General features: G+C 53.5%; 6 protein-coding genes across 6 annotated transcripts; 3 read left to right on the top strand and 3 right to left on the bottom strand.

The window, feature by feature from the left end:
- Window positions 1–703: 703 nt before the first annotated feature.
- On the bottom strand, window positions 704–1,925 carry BO97DRAFT_470677 (uncharacterized protein; the record flags this gene model as incomplete). The annotated part of the gene is made up of 2 exons (XM_025699968.1): window positions 704–1,662; window positions 1,718–1,925. The coding sequence occupies 2 exons, from the start codon at window positions 1,923–1,925 to the stop codon at window positions 704–706; spliced, it is 1,167 nt and encodes a 388-aa protein (XP_025550928.1).
- A 353-nt stretch (window positions 1,926–2,278) lies between these two features.
- BO97DRAFT_425073 (uncharacterized protein) lies at window positions 2,279–3,730 on the top strand (the record flags this gene model as incomplete). Its single annotated transcript, XM_025697031.1, has 4 exons — window positions 2,279–2,285; window positions 2,934–3,131; window positions 3,262–3,363; window positions 3,423–3,730. 4 exons carry the CDS (start codon window positions 2,279–2,281, stop codon window positions 3,728–3,730), a joined length of 615 nt encoding a protein of 204 aa, XP_025550927.1.
- A 432-nt stretch (window positions 3,731–4,162) lies between these two features.
- On the bottom strand, window positions 4,163–4,779 carry aspf34 (cell wall protein PhiA; the record flags this gene model as incomplete). The annotated part of the gene is made up of 2 exons (XM_025697699.1): window positions 4,163–4,422; window positions 4,479–4,779. 2 exons carry the CDS (start codon window positions 4,777–4,779, stop codon window positions 4,163–4,165), a joined length of 561 nt encoding a protein of 186 aa, XP_025550926.1.
- Window positions 4,780–8,913: 4,134 nt separating this feature from the next.
- Window positions 8,914–10,967, top strand: BO97DRAFT_425071 (putative MFS multidrug transporter; the record flags this gene model as incomplete). The annotated part of the gene is made up of 7 exons (XM_025697030.1): window positions 8,914–9,451; window positions 9,514–10,008; window positions 10,069–10,218; window positions 10,274–10,582; window positions 10,648–10,742; window positions 10,824–10,901; window positions 10,953–10,967. 7 exons carry the CDS (start codon window positions 8,914–8,916, stop codon window positions 10,965–10,967), a joined length of 1,680 nt encoding a protein of 559 aa, XP_025550925.1.
- A 1,899-nt stretch (window positions 10,968–12,866) lies between these two features.
- On the top strand, window positions 12,867–14,241 carry BO97DRAFT_405850 (uncharacterized protein). The gene has a single exon (XM_025695290.1). It carries the CDS (start codon window positions 13,294–13,296, stop codon window positions 13,867–13,869), a length of 576 nt encoding a protein of 191 aa, XP_025550924.1. The 5' UTR covers window positions 12,867–13,293; the 3' UTR covers window positions 13,870–14,241.
- Window positions 14,242–14,385: 144 nt separating this feature from the next.
- Window positions 14,386–16,004, bottom strand: BO97DRAFT_405849 (putative mitochondrial carrier protein (Rim2)). The gene is made up of 4 exons (XM_025695289.1): window positions 15,738–16,004; window positions 15,624–15,680; window positions 14,899–15,553; window positions 14,386–14,836 (listed from the first exon to the last, which is right to left on the bottom strand). The coding sequence occupies exons 1-4, from the start codon at window positions 15,866–15,868 to the stop codon at window positions 14,627–14,629; spliced, it is 1,053 nt and encodes a 350-aa protein (XP_025550923.1). The 5' UTR covers window positions 15,869–16,004; the 3' UTR covers window positions 14,386–14,626.
- Window positions 16,005–17,752: the final 1,748 nt, after the last annotated feature.

The following is a 17,752-nucleotide window of genomic DNA, read 5'->3' as shown; positions in this document are numbered from 1 at the left end:
ATATGGAATACGGGGCTGGGCCACTCGCCTACATGGACCACTCGCTTAACGATTATGTTAGTTAGTTAACTAACTACTGTATTTGCTTGTTTACTTACTTGCTTGCTTACTTGTACTTGCTTGCTTACTCGCTTACTTGTTCACTTACTTGCTTGCTTACTCACTTACTCACTTACTCGCTTGCTTGCTTGTTTGCTTACTTACTTACTTACTTACTTACTTACTTACTTACTTGGTGGGACGTACTTGGTAAAAGGCTTTGCTTGCTTACTTACTTACTTGGTGGGAGGTGCTTGGTAAGAGACCTTACTTACTTATTTACATACTTGCTTACTTACTAGCTTAGTAGGAGGTACTTAAAAAGATAATCAAGAAGATAATCTTATAATTCGCGCGTTGCATGCCTCTGTTGCACTCAGCCTTCTAATTTAAAGGAGTCAACCGAGGGTAAACAGGACACAGTATTTGTAGTCGATACTTGTATGGCCTGAGCGTTAATATGTCCCAAAGCATGTAGCTTAATTGGGAATAAGTGTAGCCAATGCACATTTCATCTCCTTGATGAAAACCGCTTTTTACAGTGAGGTATGTATGTGCTTGAGTGAAGAAATACCCTATCCAAAAGAAAAAAGAGAAAGAAAGAAAGAAAGAAAAAAGACCCCCAAAACACATTTGAGCTTACCAATTGTGTATGAATACGGAATTAATTACACGCAGGCTTTCTCCCAAAGATCTTCTCTACGGCCTCCTTGGTATAATCATTCGGGTCCCAAACCAACTCCCGAGTCTTCATCTCTTTGAGCTTGATCGCCACAGTTTTTTCGATAGCAACCCTCTCGTCAGGCTCCAAAAGCTCAAGCCTCTGCTTCCAGACATCATCAATTGGGGCATCGGAAGCAGTTGACCCGAAGAACCGCTGATCAATCTTGCGCCAATACACCAAGTCAGAAGCGAAATTATTCCTGGCGGCATAAGCGATCCAGATGTCCCCACTGGCCCAGCTCTCCCCCATCGGGCCCGAGAGCCGCTGCGTACTCTCCAGCCAGCCCTGTTCGATCGCCTTATCCTCTCGCTGGTGCATTGCTCGCAGAAAGGTTTGGAGCCGTCTTTCGTACTCGCTACACCAGTCATCAAGACCTCGAGGCCAGTACTCAGGTTTCTCAATCAGAAGCCACCATGGCGGCCCAAACGAATATTCAACCGGGGCGGCATATGTGAATTCCCAGTCCACAACGCCGACAACCTCCAGCTCCCTGCTCAGAAGGATGTTGGCTGAGCGGAAGTCGTCGCACCAAAGCTTAAACGGGCCTCCATCGAAGGACGCCAAGTGCTTTGTCAGGCGACGTTTTCGGGCGAGTTTGCGGAAGAGATAGCGAGCCACAAGCTTGCGTCGACAGTCGTCGGGGGAGTCGATTGCATCATTCCGCTGGTGTACGAGGTGAGTGATGTGGAGCTCCGCTAGGGCCTCGAAGTACGAGGAGGTGGTATCGAATGTCGTGGTTGGGAGTTTCGACTGGGGTAAAGATCCCAGTTCGACAAGCGTATACATAGGGATTGATAAAGGCCGTTTCGTCACGGCCCAGGTGAAGTCGTCAACCTGTTCGAGAGACCCTATACGGGGTAGAGAGAGTCGAGATAGCTGAAGCAGAGTCTTTGCAGCCTCTCCGTAAAGGAGCCTCTAGTTTTGTCTCGCTGATCTCTGGGTCAAGAATTCCACGCTCTGCTCTTGGGCATCCAGGCGTGTTAAGAGCATCGTACATGTTGGTCTCGTGATCAATAAAGTCCATGATAATGAATGGACTGAGTTCAAGAGGACTTTTTTTCTTTGTGCCCCAGTGGTGGACAAAAGGAACAGGGATTGAGGTTTGATCGTAAATGTACCGCATGGTAGCGACTTCATTCCGGACTTTCTCTTCCGGAAACATGGTCGCACCAGGTTGAGGAAATTATCGCGTTGTTAGCGTTTTTGTACTTCATCTGGAAGGAGATGTTGTATGCGCCCTTGTCCAGTAAGCTGAACTCGACAGGATCACCAGGACGGTGGTGTCGGACCAAGAAGTCGCCGATAGGTTCCATGTCCAATCTCGGGGTCGAGAAACTGGCGAATCCACCAATCGGCAATTGCTTCGCTTTTCTCCCACGCAACATCGTCGTAGGACAGTTGTAGGGGCATTCTTCGCACGAGCTCTTGGAGGTGGGCGATATATCGGTTCGAGGAGATGTGTAATTCAGGGGATGTGAGGCGCACGTCGCTCCAAAGAAGGTAAACCACGTGACTATGCAAGGTAAGCTTTCGTGTTCGGACTCAGACGGTCAATAAGTGTGTAACTGAGTTAGGGAGATCTTCTGACAAAGTCAGCATTAAAGTCTCTGCCAAGCCTGGCATTGGAATATTAACGAATATCTCCACGGGTGTCAAATTTTGTTTCTGACCTCTGCATTGCTGGGATCCACGCCGAATCCCAGAGTGCACCGGCTTAGATCCAAGAGCAAACCCGCATTAGCAGAGCCTAACTCTACCGCTGGTCATTTAGTTCTTGTAGTTGCATGCAAGTTATTTTCAAATGTTCCACGCTATGTGTTGATTGAAACTCTTTCGATCATTTACTGACCTTAGTATTCTCAATCCAAGTATACACGGCGTTCTGAGAAGTCTGAGTACACTTTATACTCAACCCAATTCAATTGAATCCTAGTTTTAGTGAGTACCTCAAAGACAGAAAGTGAGTTTGCCAAGGATGTCAGGAAAGATTCAACCAAGCTTTGTCGCCTTCATGCTTGTTCCCTGCTTGAATCCTCGACCAGTACCTCCATAATTGGCGCCGCCGGCCAAATCGGCACGCCTCCGAGTCTTCTCTGCAAACCAGTTAGTGGTCAGCATATCATGAGTCTCTCGATGCAGTCTCCAATCTGACTAACCCTCCAGTCCACAGAGCGACCTTTCGACGAGATCGCGCTATACGACCTGGTCCATGTCCCAGGCATCGCCACAGACCTCATCCACATCGACACCAAAGCCGAAGTGACAGGCCATCTCCCCGCCGACTCGGGGCTAGAGAAAGCTCTCAGCAACGCAGACATCGTCGTCGTGACGGCCGGCATAGCACGCAAGCCCGGCATGACAAGAGACGGTGCGTATACTGTCCCCTCCCCCCACTAAAGAAAAAGATGCCAACACCCAACGCGCAGATCTATTCAAGGTGAACACTCCCCCTCCAATCCGCACAATCCACACCGTTTACAGACTAACCAAAATGCCAGACCAACGCCAGGATCATCCGCGACATCTTCCAGGCCATCGCGACCACCCCAGCCCCAATGCAATCTCCTGCATAGTGACCAAGCCCGTCAACTCCACCGTACGTCACTTCCCACCCGTTGCTTCTGTGTAGAACAACTTTCTTGATCGTGTACGTATTCAGACGTCCCATTCGGAGGCGACGGGATCGTCAAGAGTAAACAGGGTGCTGGTAGCGCCACGACATGCATGGCGTACGCTCGGTTTAGGTTTGTCAAGGCTGTTTTGGCGGGATTGAAGGGTGAGAATCCTGTCACCGAGGAAGCCTTTGTTTATCTGCCGGGTATTGAGGGAGAAAAGGAGACTGCGAAGGAGCTGGGCCTTGATTTCTTTGTGGTGAGGACTGTCCTTGAGGAAGCATGGCGCGGAGAAGGTTTTGCCGTTTGGGACGCTGGTGGGCTGGGAGAAAGAGACGCTGGATGTGGCGGTTAAGGAGCTGAAGGTGAATATTGCGACGGGATTGGAGTCTATGACGGCTTAGGGCTGGGAGGTTTGCTGGTGGCTTGTGGGCTTAATCTCTTAGATTTGGTTCAAGGATTCGGAACTTGAAATAACTGAGGCATGCTAGAATATTACACACTCTTGAAAATACGAGGATACACTACTAGCCATTACTTCGGACAGAGTTCACGTGGAGATGGAATTGTATTGCTGTTAACCAGAACCTCAATTATCATGAATTGCCATTATTATCGCTCCCTCCACTGTTTTCCAACTATATATCAAATCCCAGTCACGACTCTCGCAAAGCCTACCAGTCCAGACTGTACAGCGCACTGTCTCAAACAGCCCGCCTTTCCTGGATCAACCGCGCCCAGACCCCGACCAGCAAGAGTCACGACTGCTGCTCGCACACGAGTCGATTTAGGAGGTGTACTTGCAGCCGTTGGGGTCGTTGGTCTTCTCGACGCGGGCGGCGATGCCAACGCAGTCGCTGTTGCCAGCGGGGTTGCTCACGCCAGTTTCCGCCCAGATGCTCCAGGCACCGTCGATGGAGTTGGGGCAGGCGATCAGGTCCTTGCCGCCGAATTGGAGGTGGTTGTCGCTGTTGATGGACCAGCCCTGGCGCTCGCTGTTCTTGGGGGCGGGCTGGGCACCGGTGGTGTAGCCGATCTTACCCTGGCCTGGATAGAGTGTTAGTTATGATATTCGATTAGAAAGTAAAAAGGGGAAGACATACCCATGCCGGAGCGGTCGACGAAGAACTCCTGGGGAGTGGCGGACTTGTCGTACAGGTAGAGAGCACCGTCGTTGATGTAGAAGGTGGCAAACTGCTCCTTGGGGCGAGCGCAGCTGGCGTTCTGGCTAGAGAGACCGGCGAAGAGGCTGCTCTTGGCGGCATTGAAGGGCTCGTACTGAACAGCGCTGCCGGAGTGGATGGAGACGACACCGAAGGTCTCGCTCTGGTTGCAGTCGGTGGCAGGGAGAGCGGCGGCGGTGGCAGCGGCCGAGGCGGCGAGGACGATGCTCTTGAGCTGCATGGTGAAAATCGTAGATTTGAGAAGTGACTAAAGGTGGTAAGAAAAAAGTGTGGATTTGGTTGAGTTGGAAATTGGAAGTGTTTGATGATGATGAGAATGAAGACAATGATGGCGGGATGGAGTGTCCCTTTATACTTCAGTCCAGGACCGACTTGGAAGCCATGACCACCACGTTGATTTCATGTCTAAGCAGTGCAGTCAGCCATTATTGCTGCCAGTGCAACCAGGATGTATGCTGTCATTCCCGCCTTGGCCCGATATTGCTTCACTGATTTAATTCAGGGTCTCTGGGGGTCGCAGAAGCCCCAAAATTTTAGCGGCGGGTGGGGCGTGACAAGCGATGCCCTAATTGGCCTTGACTCTGCCATGTGGGCGAGACATTCGAGCCTTGGACCATTGGCGCTTCAGAAATAGTAACCCCGACAGACATCCCCATTCTTTCGCTTTGGCAGCACATCCGGATCGGTCCCACATTACAGGCTATGTCTCATTTGCATGTTGTCACTCGTCAAGATGGACTGTTCTGCCCGCCCAGCCGAGGTCCAATGACTTACCGTAGTCAAGAAGCTGTAGCCGGTTACCAGCAACCCTTGCGCAGTACCAACCACCGCTGCAGTCAAGGTGCAGGACCTTCAGCTGGTTTGTTTGTACTCGCCACGTGAGGCAGCCACATTTTAAACAATTTCGAGGCAAGTGAACACTCCGTGAGGCAGGGATTCCGCTTCCGCTTCCGAAAAGTGGGATGATTCCATAGTACCTCACGGATCGATCGATCGTTTGTGGAACTAGCGAATCCCGTAAGAACTTTGATGCATGCTCGTCCAATCTGGCTGGAGTCAGTGACTGGCAATTTGCAACCACGGCCTCACCGTGGCTGAGCCGTTGGCGGGCGTCTACGGGCGTCTTCGCGATTTCGGGGATTCCCGCGTTTTCCCCAAGGGGCAATCTTGACTATGAGGTAATACTGCGGGACAGCCACCCCCACATTGTCTCAGAACATCGAAGATCATGGATGAGTTACCTTTGTTGTGGCGAGCTTAGGCTTTCCATCTTTCCCCTCTCATGATGCCCGAGTCCAGTTGGGGGTGCCTGTGCGTTAGGCAGAAGTGTAACGATTGAAGTCGGATGGGATGCAACTTAGCCGTGAGTGAACTGAAGTGTCTCACAAGTGTCCCCTCTCGAAGCATCGAGAATGATTACGGATACGACTCTCTGCGCTGAGAGTGTCCGCGAAAAAACATAATCCAGCCGCAGTCGAGTCTTGCCACAAACCAATGTATTCGCCCGAAATAGCATCCTGGTCTCGTCTGTGCTGTAGGTCTTGGCGAGGTTTATTCGACTCAAGGGTGAAACAATGACAATTTCCGCGCGCTCCCTTTCCAATCGGTCCAATTCACCTCTGTTTTATGTGCATAAACAATCCGGCGACGTCCGTCGCGTGTCGCAGGAACAGAACACATTGCAGCATGCCTTCAGCTCAACACTTCCGCTCAGATGAGGGTCGCTGTTTGCGCTGCTCGAGATAGTGCACGCAGTGTACTGTACGCCCGCGTACGAAGCCTCATTTCTGTATCTTGGTCGCCGCGGCCGATCATTCCTGGTGTCTTACTTCCTGAGCATATACTCTCTAGCGAGCGGGGTAGGTAGTGATGGTTTGGAGATTGCTCTACATATCATATTAGCTATAGGCTGCGTTATCCCTTTTTTGGACGACTTGCTGCGACCAGCACATTCTGCCCTCTCAATGCAATGATCAACGTGACACTAGCGATAAAACGGGATGCTATCCTTATGATTCGTACCTTTGGTGTCTCACATTATGTTTTTTTCGCTCATATTGCCTTGAAACGGAGCATGAGTAGTTAGCGAGGATTGTCTGTTCGGTTCGGACAGCCATTCCGCGGCGCATCGCGGCTTGACCAATATGACTGCACCGTGTCTCAGACTATCATTATTTGAGCTACATTGATATAGCGAGGGACTGACGAGCTTTTCTAGAAACAGCCACCGAAAAGTCTAGATTTCTTCCAATGGTGAAGCGACCGTTGAACTAGTCCAAACAACCTGATCATGGGCCGGCCCGAGCGAGCCCCTGACTCCGTTTCGGCCAGGAGTCGACTTTCCAGAGTCAGCGGCGCAACCGTTGCCCAACGGTCATTCTTCTATAACTAGGACGTGATACCATTAGTACTTGGGTTCCCAGAGCATATCTCTAGGGCAGTTCATTATGTGGTATGAAGGGTCTTGTTTAGCGTGCATACCTGGTGAGCATTTGCAACGCTTTGGGGGGATTTCTGAAGCTCATCACTAAATATGACTAGACTGACCACAAAATCACTGAATTATCTCCTGCTTAGAATCTCGGCATTGATGAAGTGTCCGGTTGAGCCCGTCGTGCTGTAGGCACTCTACAGCTGTCCATTGTCGGGCTGCCGGCCGAGTTGAATCAAGATAGTGTCCCCTTCTATGAGGGCAGAATAGTTCTCTATGTCTGTTCGTGTCGTCGTAAGCGTACATCTTCTGCTTCTTCTGTACTAGCAAAGCTAATGTTTGTCTCTATCGACCAAGGCACGAGCATGACATATCATGTAGTCCGACGAGATACAGTTGCCCGTCAGAGCCCATCTCATATAAGGCTCACCCTCTCAGGTCAGCTTGGTTGGAAGACACACCTGACCACGATAGCCACTGCCTATTTCTCAATGCCATGGCAGGCCAAGAAGGAACTTGACACTGCAGGATGGTACCGCTCAATCCAGACTAACCCCTGCTCGAGGCTGATTTCCATTTCGCCCATAAACCTATTTGGACATGTTCATCAGGATAGGGATTGGTGACAATCGGAAAGCACCCTCGAGACTCAGCACTAGTGATTGGCATTCATTCTACACTCGTCAGCACAGGTGTTGAGCACAATCAGGTAGCCCACCTCTGAGCTTCAGCACTATCGATTGGCCTTTGTTCTACGAATGATGTTGCGAATCTGAAGAACGAATAGAGACCATCGACACACACAGCTGTTCGGGCGCAAACATAAGTTTTCCCTATATGGCCACATGTCTCGCTCTCGACGTGATGATCTTGTCGTCCCCAAAATGGAGAAGGGCTTACAAATTGCATCGATTCAATAATGATCCGTAAGCGAAGCATATCCAGCCTGCCCGAACTTCCGTGATTCCCGGTCTACATTCCTTTCGTCTGTATGATGTGAGAGTCTGTTCAACAGGGCTTTTGCCATGATTGTGCAGGAGGAATTAATTGTGCAAGGTATGAATCGAGCCCTTCATCCCATCTGGAGACAGTCACAGGGAACCGGTCTCTCAAGGAAACTTAAGAGTCCGATTGGGACCCCAGCCCCTGGACCAATGCTATTGACCTGTCAGCTATAGAGATCATGAGCCATACCGACAGTTTCAACCGAGTAGGCGATTGCTATGGCTCTGGCTACCTACTTATGTTTGCATGACTTACTACTTACTACCACATACTGTACTAACCGGGCTTATCTTTCCCGATCTAATCGCAGGAACCCGGAAGCAATCTCTGGCCAATGACAGCGTCCGGAATTCGGCAAGAACAGAGTCTGCGATTGGCTGGGGTCCCGAATGAGTCAAAAGAGGGCTTCTCCGAATTGGAGAAAGTGGAGGTTCGGAAAACCCAACGGAGAGCAAAATCTGCGCTTGCGGCGTCAGCTTGGGCTGCTATCGGCCGATACTGCTGCAGCGCTCCAAACCCAATCAGAGCATTTTGGGTGCTTTCTCAACGAATAGAACCACTGCGGCTCCGATAAACCCGCGAGATTCGCTAGAGCGGCAGTCATCATGTATATTAGCTTCGAACCGATATCAGAAATAGGCAAAGAATGCGGAGGGATGGGCAAACTCCGGATGTAGCTCCAGGCCTCAGTATCGCGCCCTCGGGGAACAACCTTGGGGATTTCTCCAATTTGGTGTTCCCCACGTCTACCGTACCTGTGTCATCCTTCTTAAATAACTTCCCCATCCCTGCTGCTTAAACATAAGCGTCTGGTGACGAAGACGCCAAGTGTGCTGCTGACATTTGTTTCACGATCCTGTTTCCTCCCCCACATGCTCAGCTTCAGCGTGCACCAGGATAAGGACCTGATCAGCGAGAATGCCTCAAGATACCCATGAGGGCTCCCCGCGGGGCCCTCTCGACGACTCGGGTTCGTCGACCACCGGCACCGTCTTCCTCCCCGAAACCGGCGCCTCCGCCTTAAACGCCTACCTCTCCGACGAAAAATACCCCAGCTTCGACCCCTCGACGCAAGATATCCAATACCGCTATCTCGAACTCGACACTCCTCTCCCCACGCCGTGCATCACCCTGCCCCCGGGCCCGAATCAATCACCGCCGCCCGAGCCCCCGAGCCTCGAGAAATACATCTCCCCGTTCCTGTGGCCGAAATGGCGCAAGTCGATGATGACCTGGATCGCGTGCGCCGTCACCGCGCTGGCGGGCTACTCAGCGGGCGAGGTTAGCCCGGCGTCGAGCGTGCTGACGGCGGAATGGGGCGTCAGCGCGGTGGTCTACAACCTGACGATCACGGTGTTCTGCACCGGCTTCGCCCTGGCCCCGATGGTGCTGGCCCCATTTTCCGAAATCAACGGGCGTCGGCCGATCTTCGTCGCCAGCGGGATCTTGTTCACCGGTATGCTCTCTCTCCCAGTTCTTCCTAGATATCGTCCGTCTTTTCTAATTAAGGCCTCGAAGCATCCCTCCTCGCCTGCGGCGGCACACACATCTTCGGCGGGCTGCTCGTCGCGCGGGTCCTACAGGGCATCGGGGCGTCGACGTTCTCGACGATGGTGGGCGGCGTGATCAGCGATATCTACCACGCGGAGGATCGCAACACGCCGATGGCGCTGTTCTCCGGGGCGGCGCTGTTCGGTACGGGGCTGGCGCCGCTGGTATCGAGCGCGATCGTCCACCACACGACCTGGCGCTGGGTGTACTACTCCCATGCGATCGTGTCTGCCTTCTTCGTGGTCGTGATCTTCCTGTTCTTCAAGGAGACGCGCGGCAGCGTGCTGCTGAGTCGGAAGGCCGTCGCCGTCAACAAGTACTATGAGCAGCTCGAGGCGGCGGGCCACTTTGGGGTCCTGTTGGATGAGGGCAAGGTCCGGCGCATTCGGTGGCGCGTGAAGAGCGACGAGGAGCGAGTCTCGTTGGTCCGCATGATCGGGATCTCGGTGTATCGGCCTTTTCGTGAGTGTACCGTGCTCTGGTGTTTTTGGGGGTTGTGCTAATCAATGGGTGCGTGCGCAGATATGCTGGTCAGCGAACCGGTGGTGTTCTTCTTCTCGCTCTGGGTCTCGTTCAGCTGGGCTGTTTTGTACCTCCAGTTCGGCTCCATCCCGCTGGTCTTCCGCACCAACCACGGCTTCAACGTCGAGCAGACCGGCGCCGTCTTCACCTGTGCGTGTCCCTCCCCACCAAATATCCTCCACATACTAACCACTTCGCAAACCAGCCATGTGCGTCGGCGCCCTCCTGATCACCGTCATCAGCATCTACCAAGACAAGCTCGGCCGGCGCTACAACCTCCTCCCGCACACCCCAGAAGCGCGTCTGTACTTCGTCTGCGTCGAAGCAATCCTAATGCCGATCGGGCTATTCTGGTTTGGGTGGACGTCGTACTCGTCCATCGCATGGATCTCGCCCACGATGGCCATCGGATGCGCCACTATGGGCATCTTCGCCGTCTATCTGGCGGTTTTCAACTACCTGGCCGATACGTACCACCGATTCGCGAGCTCAGCGATCGCGGCTCAATCATGCTGTACGTTTCTCTCTCCCATCCTTCTCACCCCCACCCCTCCGATACTGACGATCCGATCCGCACAGGTCGCAACCTCCTCGGCGGTGTCTTCCCGCTCGTCACGAACGCCATGTTCACGAACCTGGGATATCCGGGTGCATCGAGCTTGTTGGGCGCGATCGTATGTTCTCCTCCACTGTCTCTCCTCTCCCCCTTCACGGGTTTGTTCAGCGGTGGGCATCGCGCTAATATTGTGGTTCAGGGCGCCGTCCTCGTCCTCGTTCCGTGGGTGCTGGTCTTCTACGGCCCGACGATCCGGTCGAAGAGTAAGCTGGCCAGTGTAAGTTGTCTTTCCTTTGGATTTGGTTTGGGTTGTGGCTAACTATCGTAGCAACTGGCTCATTAAAAGTTTTTGGTTTTGGTGGGGTGGGTTTGTTGAATAGCGGGCATTTTACTATATATATTTAGACTAGAGTGGTGGGATTTATGTCAGATGGTGGGTATGATTAATGGTAATGAGATGACACTTTAAGTACTATATCTGCGTGTGTATTATTTTTTACTGCGATTGGGTTGGGTAAGGTGGTCTGGTTCAGTTGGTACAGGTACCGCAGTGGTGTGCTCAGCCTTATTAAGTTGCTGCTCCGGTACGGGTTTGCAGGATGGATAGGGACGGACCCTTGTCGGATACTTGTATAATGCAGTGTCTAGCTTGGCATCGCCCCTGAACACCGCAGGAGTATCCGCACTCCTCTTCTTTACCTGTACGGACTACGGACTCACGAGTAGAATTGCAAGGGTTAGTCGGCATTGGTCCACTGTGGCAATTCTAACCCACCGTCGGCTCCGACCGCTGCCTGGTCGGGCCATGATTTGAGGCTGTCTCCAGCCCTGCAGCACGATCATCTGCAAACTCTCGAAGAACGAGCATCAATCACGAACTCCGCATTGTACCAGCACCATAGCATGTGCCCTGGCCTGGATTAAGCGTCCCTGTGACGGACAACGTTTCTTGGTTCCTGCACAGTGGCGATAGGCTGGGGGTGGGTTGACGTCAAACTGGGGCAGATATTTAATTATTGTGTTTGGTCGCAGGGCAGGCCCGAAGGTCGGGTAAATTGGTGAGCGAGAAGGAAGGGATCGTCGTTGGGGTCACTCTCCACTTGGTTTGGGTAAGGCTTGACGTCAAGTTTGTTGGATGTTATTCAATGGACTGGTTGTTGGTGCTGGGTTGGGTTATTCAGTGATTGATGGTTTCTTTGGTCTGGTGATTAGGAGAAGTCTTAGGGCTGGCTGGTTGGGGAGGGAAAGCTTCGAGACAATTCGGGGGTTTACCTACGGTAATAGGTAGTACAATGCGCGGTAGTTAGTTGCGCGCTTCATCTACCGAATAAGGGAATTCCACCTCCCCTCAGCTCGGCTTTCAGCCTTATAGATAACTAGCCCATGGGATGGAATCTTTACCCCGGATGACTCTGCCCCGTGGACCTTCTAATCAGAGTTCCCCAGAGACTGGGCTAGGTACAGGGTGGGAGGTCGAAAAACAGGGTCCAGGAACCTGGCTGGACTTCCTATCACCACACTAGTCGAGTTGACTGAGTGAAGTAAAGTACTCAGGACATGTAGTAACGGGCTTCTGGTTAGCGTGGGATCAATCCAACTCACGAACCTCTCTACCCTGCATCAAGATTACGCAACGCCGCCAGCCAAGATCTGGCCCACGAATCTGACGATCCTCATCTGCCCTCTGCCACTCTGCCACCCTGCCTCCCCCCGGCCCGATTCTTCCGTCCGACCGCGTCGGGATTTGGTTGCTGATGACGCACCACTTGTCTTATGCAGGATGCAGGTTTGATGTCCAACAGGAGGATGCGAATCGACGTGGTTGAACCACCGCTGTGTTGGGGTGACACGGACGGACTTTTGTCAATGCTGGTGCCTGTGCGTGGCGAGTTGAATGGATGGATCAACTGGGTGGGTTACCTGGAGAGGAGAGAAGGGGGTCTGTCAAAGTTTAACAATCTTATTCTTAGCTACGGACTGGGTTCCTCTTTTTTGTGTGGTGTGTGTGATGGCTCATGTTGGGAGTGCCAGTGGGCAAATGCGATGCAGGGCAGGGCAGGGCAGGGCAGGGCAGGCAGAGCACAACACAGCCCAACACACAATGTAACTCCTGCACGCCACACCCGGACAGCCACAGACAAACACCACTCAACCCCGTTGGAACTCCAATGATGACGAGTGAAGCACCCCGAGTCCCAAAATCTAGACGCCCAGGCAACGTCATTGCTAAGCAGGGAAACAGGAACATCGACCCTGGACGCCCGCGACAGCGACCGTGATGGAATCATAGTGGGGCCTGGGCCGCGTCTGCATCGCCGTGACTGGTTGAGCCAGCCTCGATTGCAGCCCTGATTCGTATGAATTGCTGGTCAACGTGGGGGAGCAAAGGATCATGGCTGCTATTCTTGTTCGTCAACAGACCGACCGACAGGTACAGGGAAGGGCAGGGGTAAAAAAGAGGTTTGCATGGTGGTGGCAATGGGATATAAAGCCCTGCTGCGTCCCCTCGCAGTTCGACTGTCTTATCCATTCCCCATTCCACACGATCCATTCTCCTGCATATATCCCACTCCTCTCCGGGTCAGGTACATTCAAGTACAGCAAACAATAAAGTCATCGCTTTTATCGCTATCGCTACGCTATCAGCTTTTCACACCACAACCACCACAATGCAGCTCCAGAACCTCCTCCTGACCACCCTCCTCTCCACCGCCGCCCTGGCCTCTCCCCAAGGCGGTGTTGTCTCCGATGTCGTCTCGGGCGCTGAGTCGGCAGCCACCGATGCCGTTGACGGCGCCACCTCGCTGGCCAGTGCCGCCTCGACGGCAGGCGCAGCGGGCGCTTCGGACGTGACCTCGATCGCGTCCAGTGTCGCCTCGGAGGCCACCAGCGCCGCGTCGGATGCCCGCTCCGCCGCCTCCAGCGTCGCCTCCGACGCCACCTCGCGCTGGGCGGCCTCGACCACCACGCTGACCGGCTCCAACGGCTCCGCCACCGGCACCTCCACCATCTCCGACAGCATGACCGTCGCCACCTCCACCTTCACCACCACCAACGGTGACTCCACCTCCACCGGCACCACCACCCACACCTCCACCGTCAGCAACGCCGCCAGCTCCGCCTCCGCCGCCAAGTCCTCCTCCACTTCTAAAGGTGCCGCCGGCGCTGCTGCCACTCCCGCCGGTGTCCTCGGCTACGGTGCCGCTGGTGTCGCTGGTGTCCTCGGTGTCATGGCTGCTTTGTAAATTTGACGTTGCTTGATGTGCGGCGATGATTCGGACGGATTGGGTAAATAGTGGTTTTTTTTTTAATTGGATGAAGGGGCTTGATACCATCCTTTTTTTTTTTATGTACATGAATGACTGTTAATGCTATGATATTTTTTCTGTCTTGGTTTTGTGAGATGTGCTCGTAGGTCTAATTCAGTAGTTGAGGATTGGATTAGGCTGGGACCTGGTTTGGTTCTGGATGTTGTACATTGCATGCATGATATGGTGTGGTGCTTGGTCTACTAAAAAGTATCGTTGACGCTGCCTATATCACTAAAAATGCACTCCAAGTCATGGACTGTGCTCCACAAAGCAAGCGAGCATATTGCGGGCTGAAGACAAAGGGAGAAGCATGAGTACCACGTGACCCAGATACTTCGCGTCGCTTGATTTACAAAACAGCAATGGACGATCCAGAGTGCAAGATGCGACGAACAATGGACGACGATTCGATCAATCTTAAGGATAGTATCAAAATCATAACTCAAGACAGCCAAAACCACATGACATTGGCTAATCATCTAATCTAAATATATTTCGGCATGACGCGGCAGACACCAGGATGCACCCGAACAACAAACCCAGAAGCGCTGAAACAAACACCGAACCAGAAATCGTGGCCTGTACAATCACCCTCGTCCGTCCGATTACAGGGTATCTATGCGCCACATCTTTTTTTGATCATACAGTCTATAATACATGAGAAGGGGAGAGGATGTTGATGACCCCCAAATCATTGTCGCTCAAGGACCTTGAGAACCAGCTCATATGTCCCGATGGTGATGGCCGCCGACGGCACCGTCCGCAGCAGATGCGCCGTCAGTCCACCGTACAGCGCGATCATCCCTTCCTCCTTCAGGATCAGCCGCGCGCACTGCAAAATGCTCGTGTATTTCTGGCGACCGTCCGCCATGGGCGCCTGTCGGAGACGCGTGCGGATGACCTGGAAAGGTAGCTCGAGTCAGCAAAAGTGAATGTCCCAAGTCGTCAGTCAGCAGAACCTACCTCGTGCGGATACGCAATCAAACAGGCGACCATCTTCGACAACCCCGAGGCTCCGCTCAGCGCCATGCCCTGCACAAAATGGTTGGACTCGGGCCCATCGCCCTCCAGATCGACCTTCTTGGCGATGAAGCCCTTGATGCGCTCGTACATGACCAGGTGTAGGGTGGTCTCGATGGTGCCGAGGTAGCTGGCAGTCAAGCCGCGGTAGAGGCCCTTGGGGCCCTCGTGGCGCAGAATCTGCTGGGTGCAGTCCAGGCTGTTCTTGTAGCGGCGGGCGCCGGCCTTGTCGAGCTGCAGGCGCGTCTTGACGACCCAGATCGGGTTGGTGGCGCTGCCGGTCGCAATGCCCGCACACGCCGCCGACATCGCGTGCACCAGCGTCGTGTCCTTGTCGCAGCCCAGCACCTCCGGCAGCAGCCGCTTGCAGTTGCCGTATGTGTAGAACTTGACCGCGCTGGCCGGCACCACCCCCGTCAAACTGGGGCCCAGCCCCTTGAACATCCCGCGCCACCCTTCCACCCGGTGGATCGAAAACAGGATCCCGAACGTCTCGCGGAAGTGGTTCACCGACGACCGCACGAACGATTGTCGTATTTGGCTTGGATGCGGTGCGAGGCGTGCATTCGATTGCGTTTGGTAGTAGTCGGTTTGTAGGCTGGTGCGGCGTTGCGTTAGTGCTTGTGAGCTGGGAGGTCTGGTGGCGATGCAGGCAGAGCTGCGCTTACCGGGTGCGGAGAACGTCAAGAGGACTTGTCACGATGGCTGTCACCATACCGCCGGTCCTAAACCCTGATTAGCTTTGGATCTTGATGGCGCGCTGCAGGCAGAGGATCACTCACGCGCCGGCAATCAAGTGAGACCATGATCCCAGGCTGGACGCGTTCACTCGGTCGGGAACCGTATCGGTCGGCAGTGTCGGCGGCAGCGGTTCCCCAGATACGCCGCCCGTCTTGCGAACAACGGTCTGCATCGTTGCCATGGAGGGAGCGAGTGATTCGATAAGTAATGATTCGTGTTGCTCAGTCAAGATGAAGACAGAAAATCCCTGTGGCAAGAAAGGAAGACGGATGATGCAGGGGGTATGAATGTTTCGCTGGGCCAGGCCTGGGTCGAGACATTCAGGAAAGTTTTTTCTGCTGCCTTCGAAAGATACTTCCGGGCGGCGAGTCCCAGGCGGTCAGCCTCCCATCATAGTCATGTGATCCTCGTCCTGGATTTCTCATCACATGACTGACTACTCACTTTCTCTGATTGAGGGCTTGCATGGGGGCTTCATGCACTCGAACTGAATGTTATGACCCTTGCATACAGTCAGATTTTGTACCTGACTGCCAGGTGCCTATTTAGTTCCCCCTTCACGGCTTTCCAGTTGTAGTGCTTTCTGGCCGATCAGGCAGTCAGGCAGTCAGGCAGACCACTGACTGACGGCTCCACTTTCCCCCGCCCCACCGATCCAATAGTGGGAGGTCGAGACTTCCCCGGATACCATCATAATCATCCTTATCTCAACTCGTTCAACCGCAAACAATCCTATCATGCCGCCCCCAAAGACAGCGTGCACATACATTCTTCTGGATAATGCCCAGTCCGCTCATTCCTCCATGCCTCCTGCCATTCTATTCACTCCGCTAGGTGCGGCTTAAGCCGCTCTCCACCGTCCGATCGCGCAAGGATCTAATCCCCCGCCGACCCGCATTGATCCATGGTCAGCACAATCAGAATCCCAGCCTCATCGGACCCCATGCCTATCTCACACTAATGCACTGAAGGCTCTTCACTGAATGACTACTAGCCTTCAGATGCCGAATCCTCAGTTATCGCCAATGAGCGCGCCCACCGTCCCCACCGTCCCGGTCGCGCGCGATATCCCTACGATCGCAACCTTCGGCACCATGCCGACTTGAAACCACCACCAACCCAGTGGCCCTGACCACGGGAAGGCTGCAGCGAACAAAGAGCCAAACGCCTCTACACCCTGTGGAAACAGGCGCTGGATCGCATCGCGGACGCAAACAATGTCGATCTAGGGGAACTAAAGAGCAGAAGGGATCCGTTCGCCGATGCGGAGAGCGGACTGCAGAAAGCGATCGGATTTTTCGAATACTCACGAGGGCCCGGGACAGGAATGATTAGGTCTTGGAATCTGTGGCGGGGTGTTTGAGCTGGGTGAACTCGGGGGGATGTTCGTCATGGGCATGTTTTGAGACAATGGGAGCGCACCACCGCGTTTCTGCTTGGATGGGTGGCCGGTCTTGCTGTTGCGACTTACGACGAGGTGCTGGTGCTGCTCTCACTGGGTTGATTGTGTATAGATCCAGTGAGGGGGGACGGACTGGACATTGGAGCTGGCAGGACTGAGGCACAGGCTGGCAGTTAAGGATATATCGGAAGATTTCGATCTGGTTCGAGTCCAGTTTGAGCTTTGGACATCGCCCTTCGAGACATCGGCGACCTCTGAGATCGACAGTTCGACAACGCCACTTTTCTTCGTCGATTGGCAGAATTCTCATCGCGGCGGTGGAATTTTGCTCCTTCGGTCGAAGTGTTCAGCGAGCATAGTCCGGAAAGCGGTTCCACATACTGCTTCGCGCGTTTGTCCATAGCTAACCGTGGAAGGCCTCTGCATATGAGCGATCTTGAAGGGACGGAACAAGGAGCCAATGCCGGAATGCGGCCACGTGCAGAAAGTCGTTCAGCTTTTTCGAGCCACATTGCCGATCTAGTTCTTCGGTATGGTGGAGAGCAGGGGCCAAAGGATCGAGAACTACCCACCAGCTTCATCCAGGTGCTGCAGGACATGAGGATCAAATTTGTCCGAGCTGCAGTTGTCCTGGGGCAAAGCTGCTGCGCTGGA

The sequence above is a fragment of the Aspergillus homomorphus genome (genome assembly GCF_003184865.1).
Source record: "Aspergillus homomorphus CBS 101889 unplaced genomic scaffold BO97scaffold_20, whole genome shotgun sequence".
Taxonomy (NCBI): domain Eukaryota; kingdom Fungi; phylum Ascomycota; class Eurotiomycetes; order Eurotiales; family Aspergillaceae; genus Aspergillus; species Aspergillus homomorphus.
Note: the sequence above shows the minus strand (reverse complement) of the source record. Positions and strands in the feature narration are given on the sequence as shown.

Bases quoted from the DNA above. Each gene is read 5' to 3' on its own strand.
- BO97DRAFT_405850 (XM_025695290.1), top strand. From the start codon at position 13,294: ATGCAGCTCCAGAACCTCCTCCTGACCACCCTCCTCTCCACCGCCGCC.
- BO97DRAFT_405849 (XM_025695289.1), bottom strand. From the start codon at position 15,868: ATGCAGACCGTTGTTCGCAAGACGGGCGGCGTATCTGGGGAACCGCTG. The intron at 15,554-15,623 runs GTAAGCGCAGCT...ACGCCGCACCAG, and splicing joins CTTGACGTTCTCCGCACCCG to CCTACAAACCGACTACTACC. The intron at 14,837-14,898 runs GTAGGTTCTGCT...CTACCTTTCCAG, and splicing joins TGATTGCGTATCCGCACGAG to GTCATCCGCACGCGTCTCCG.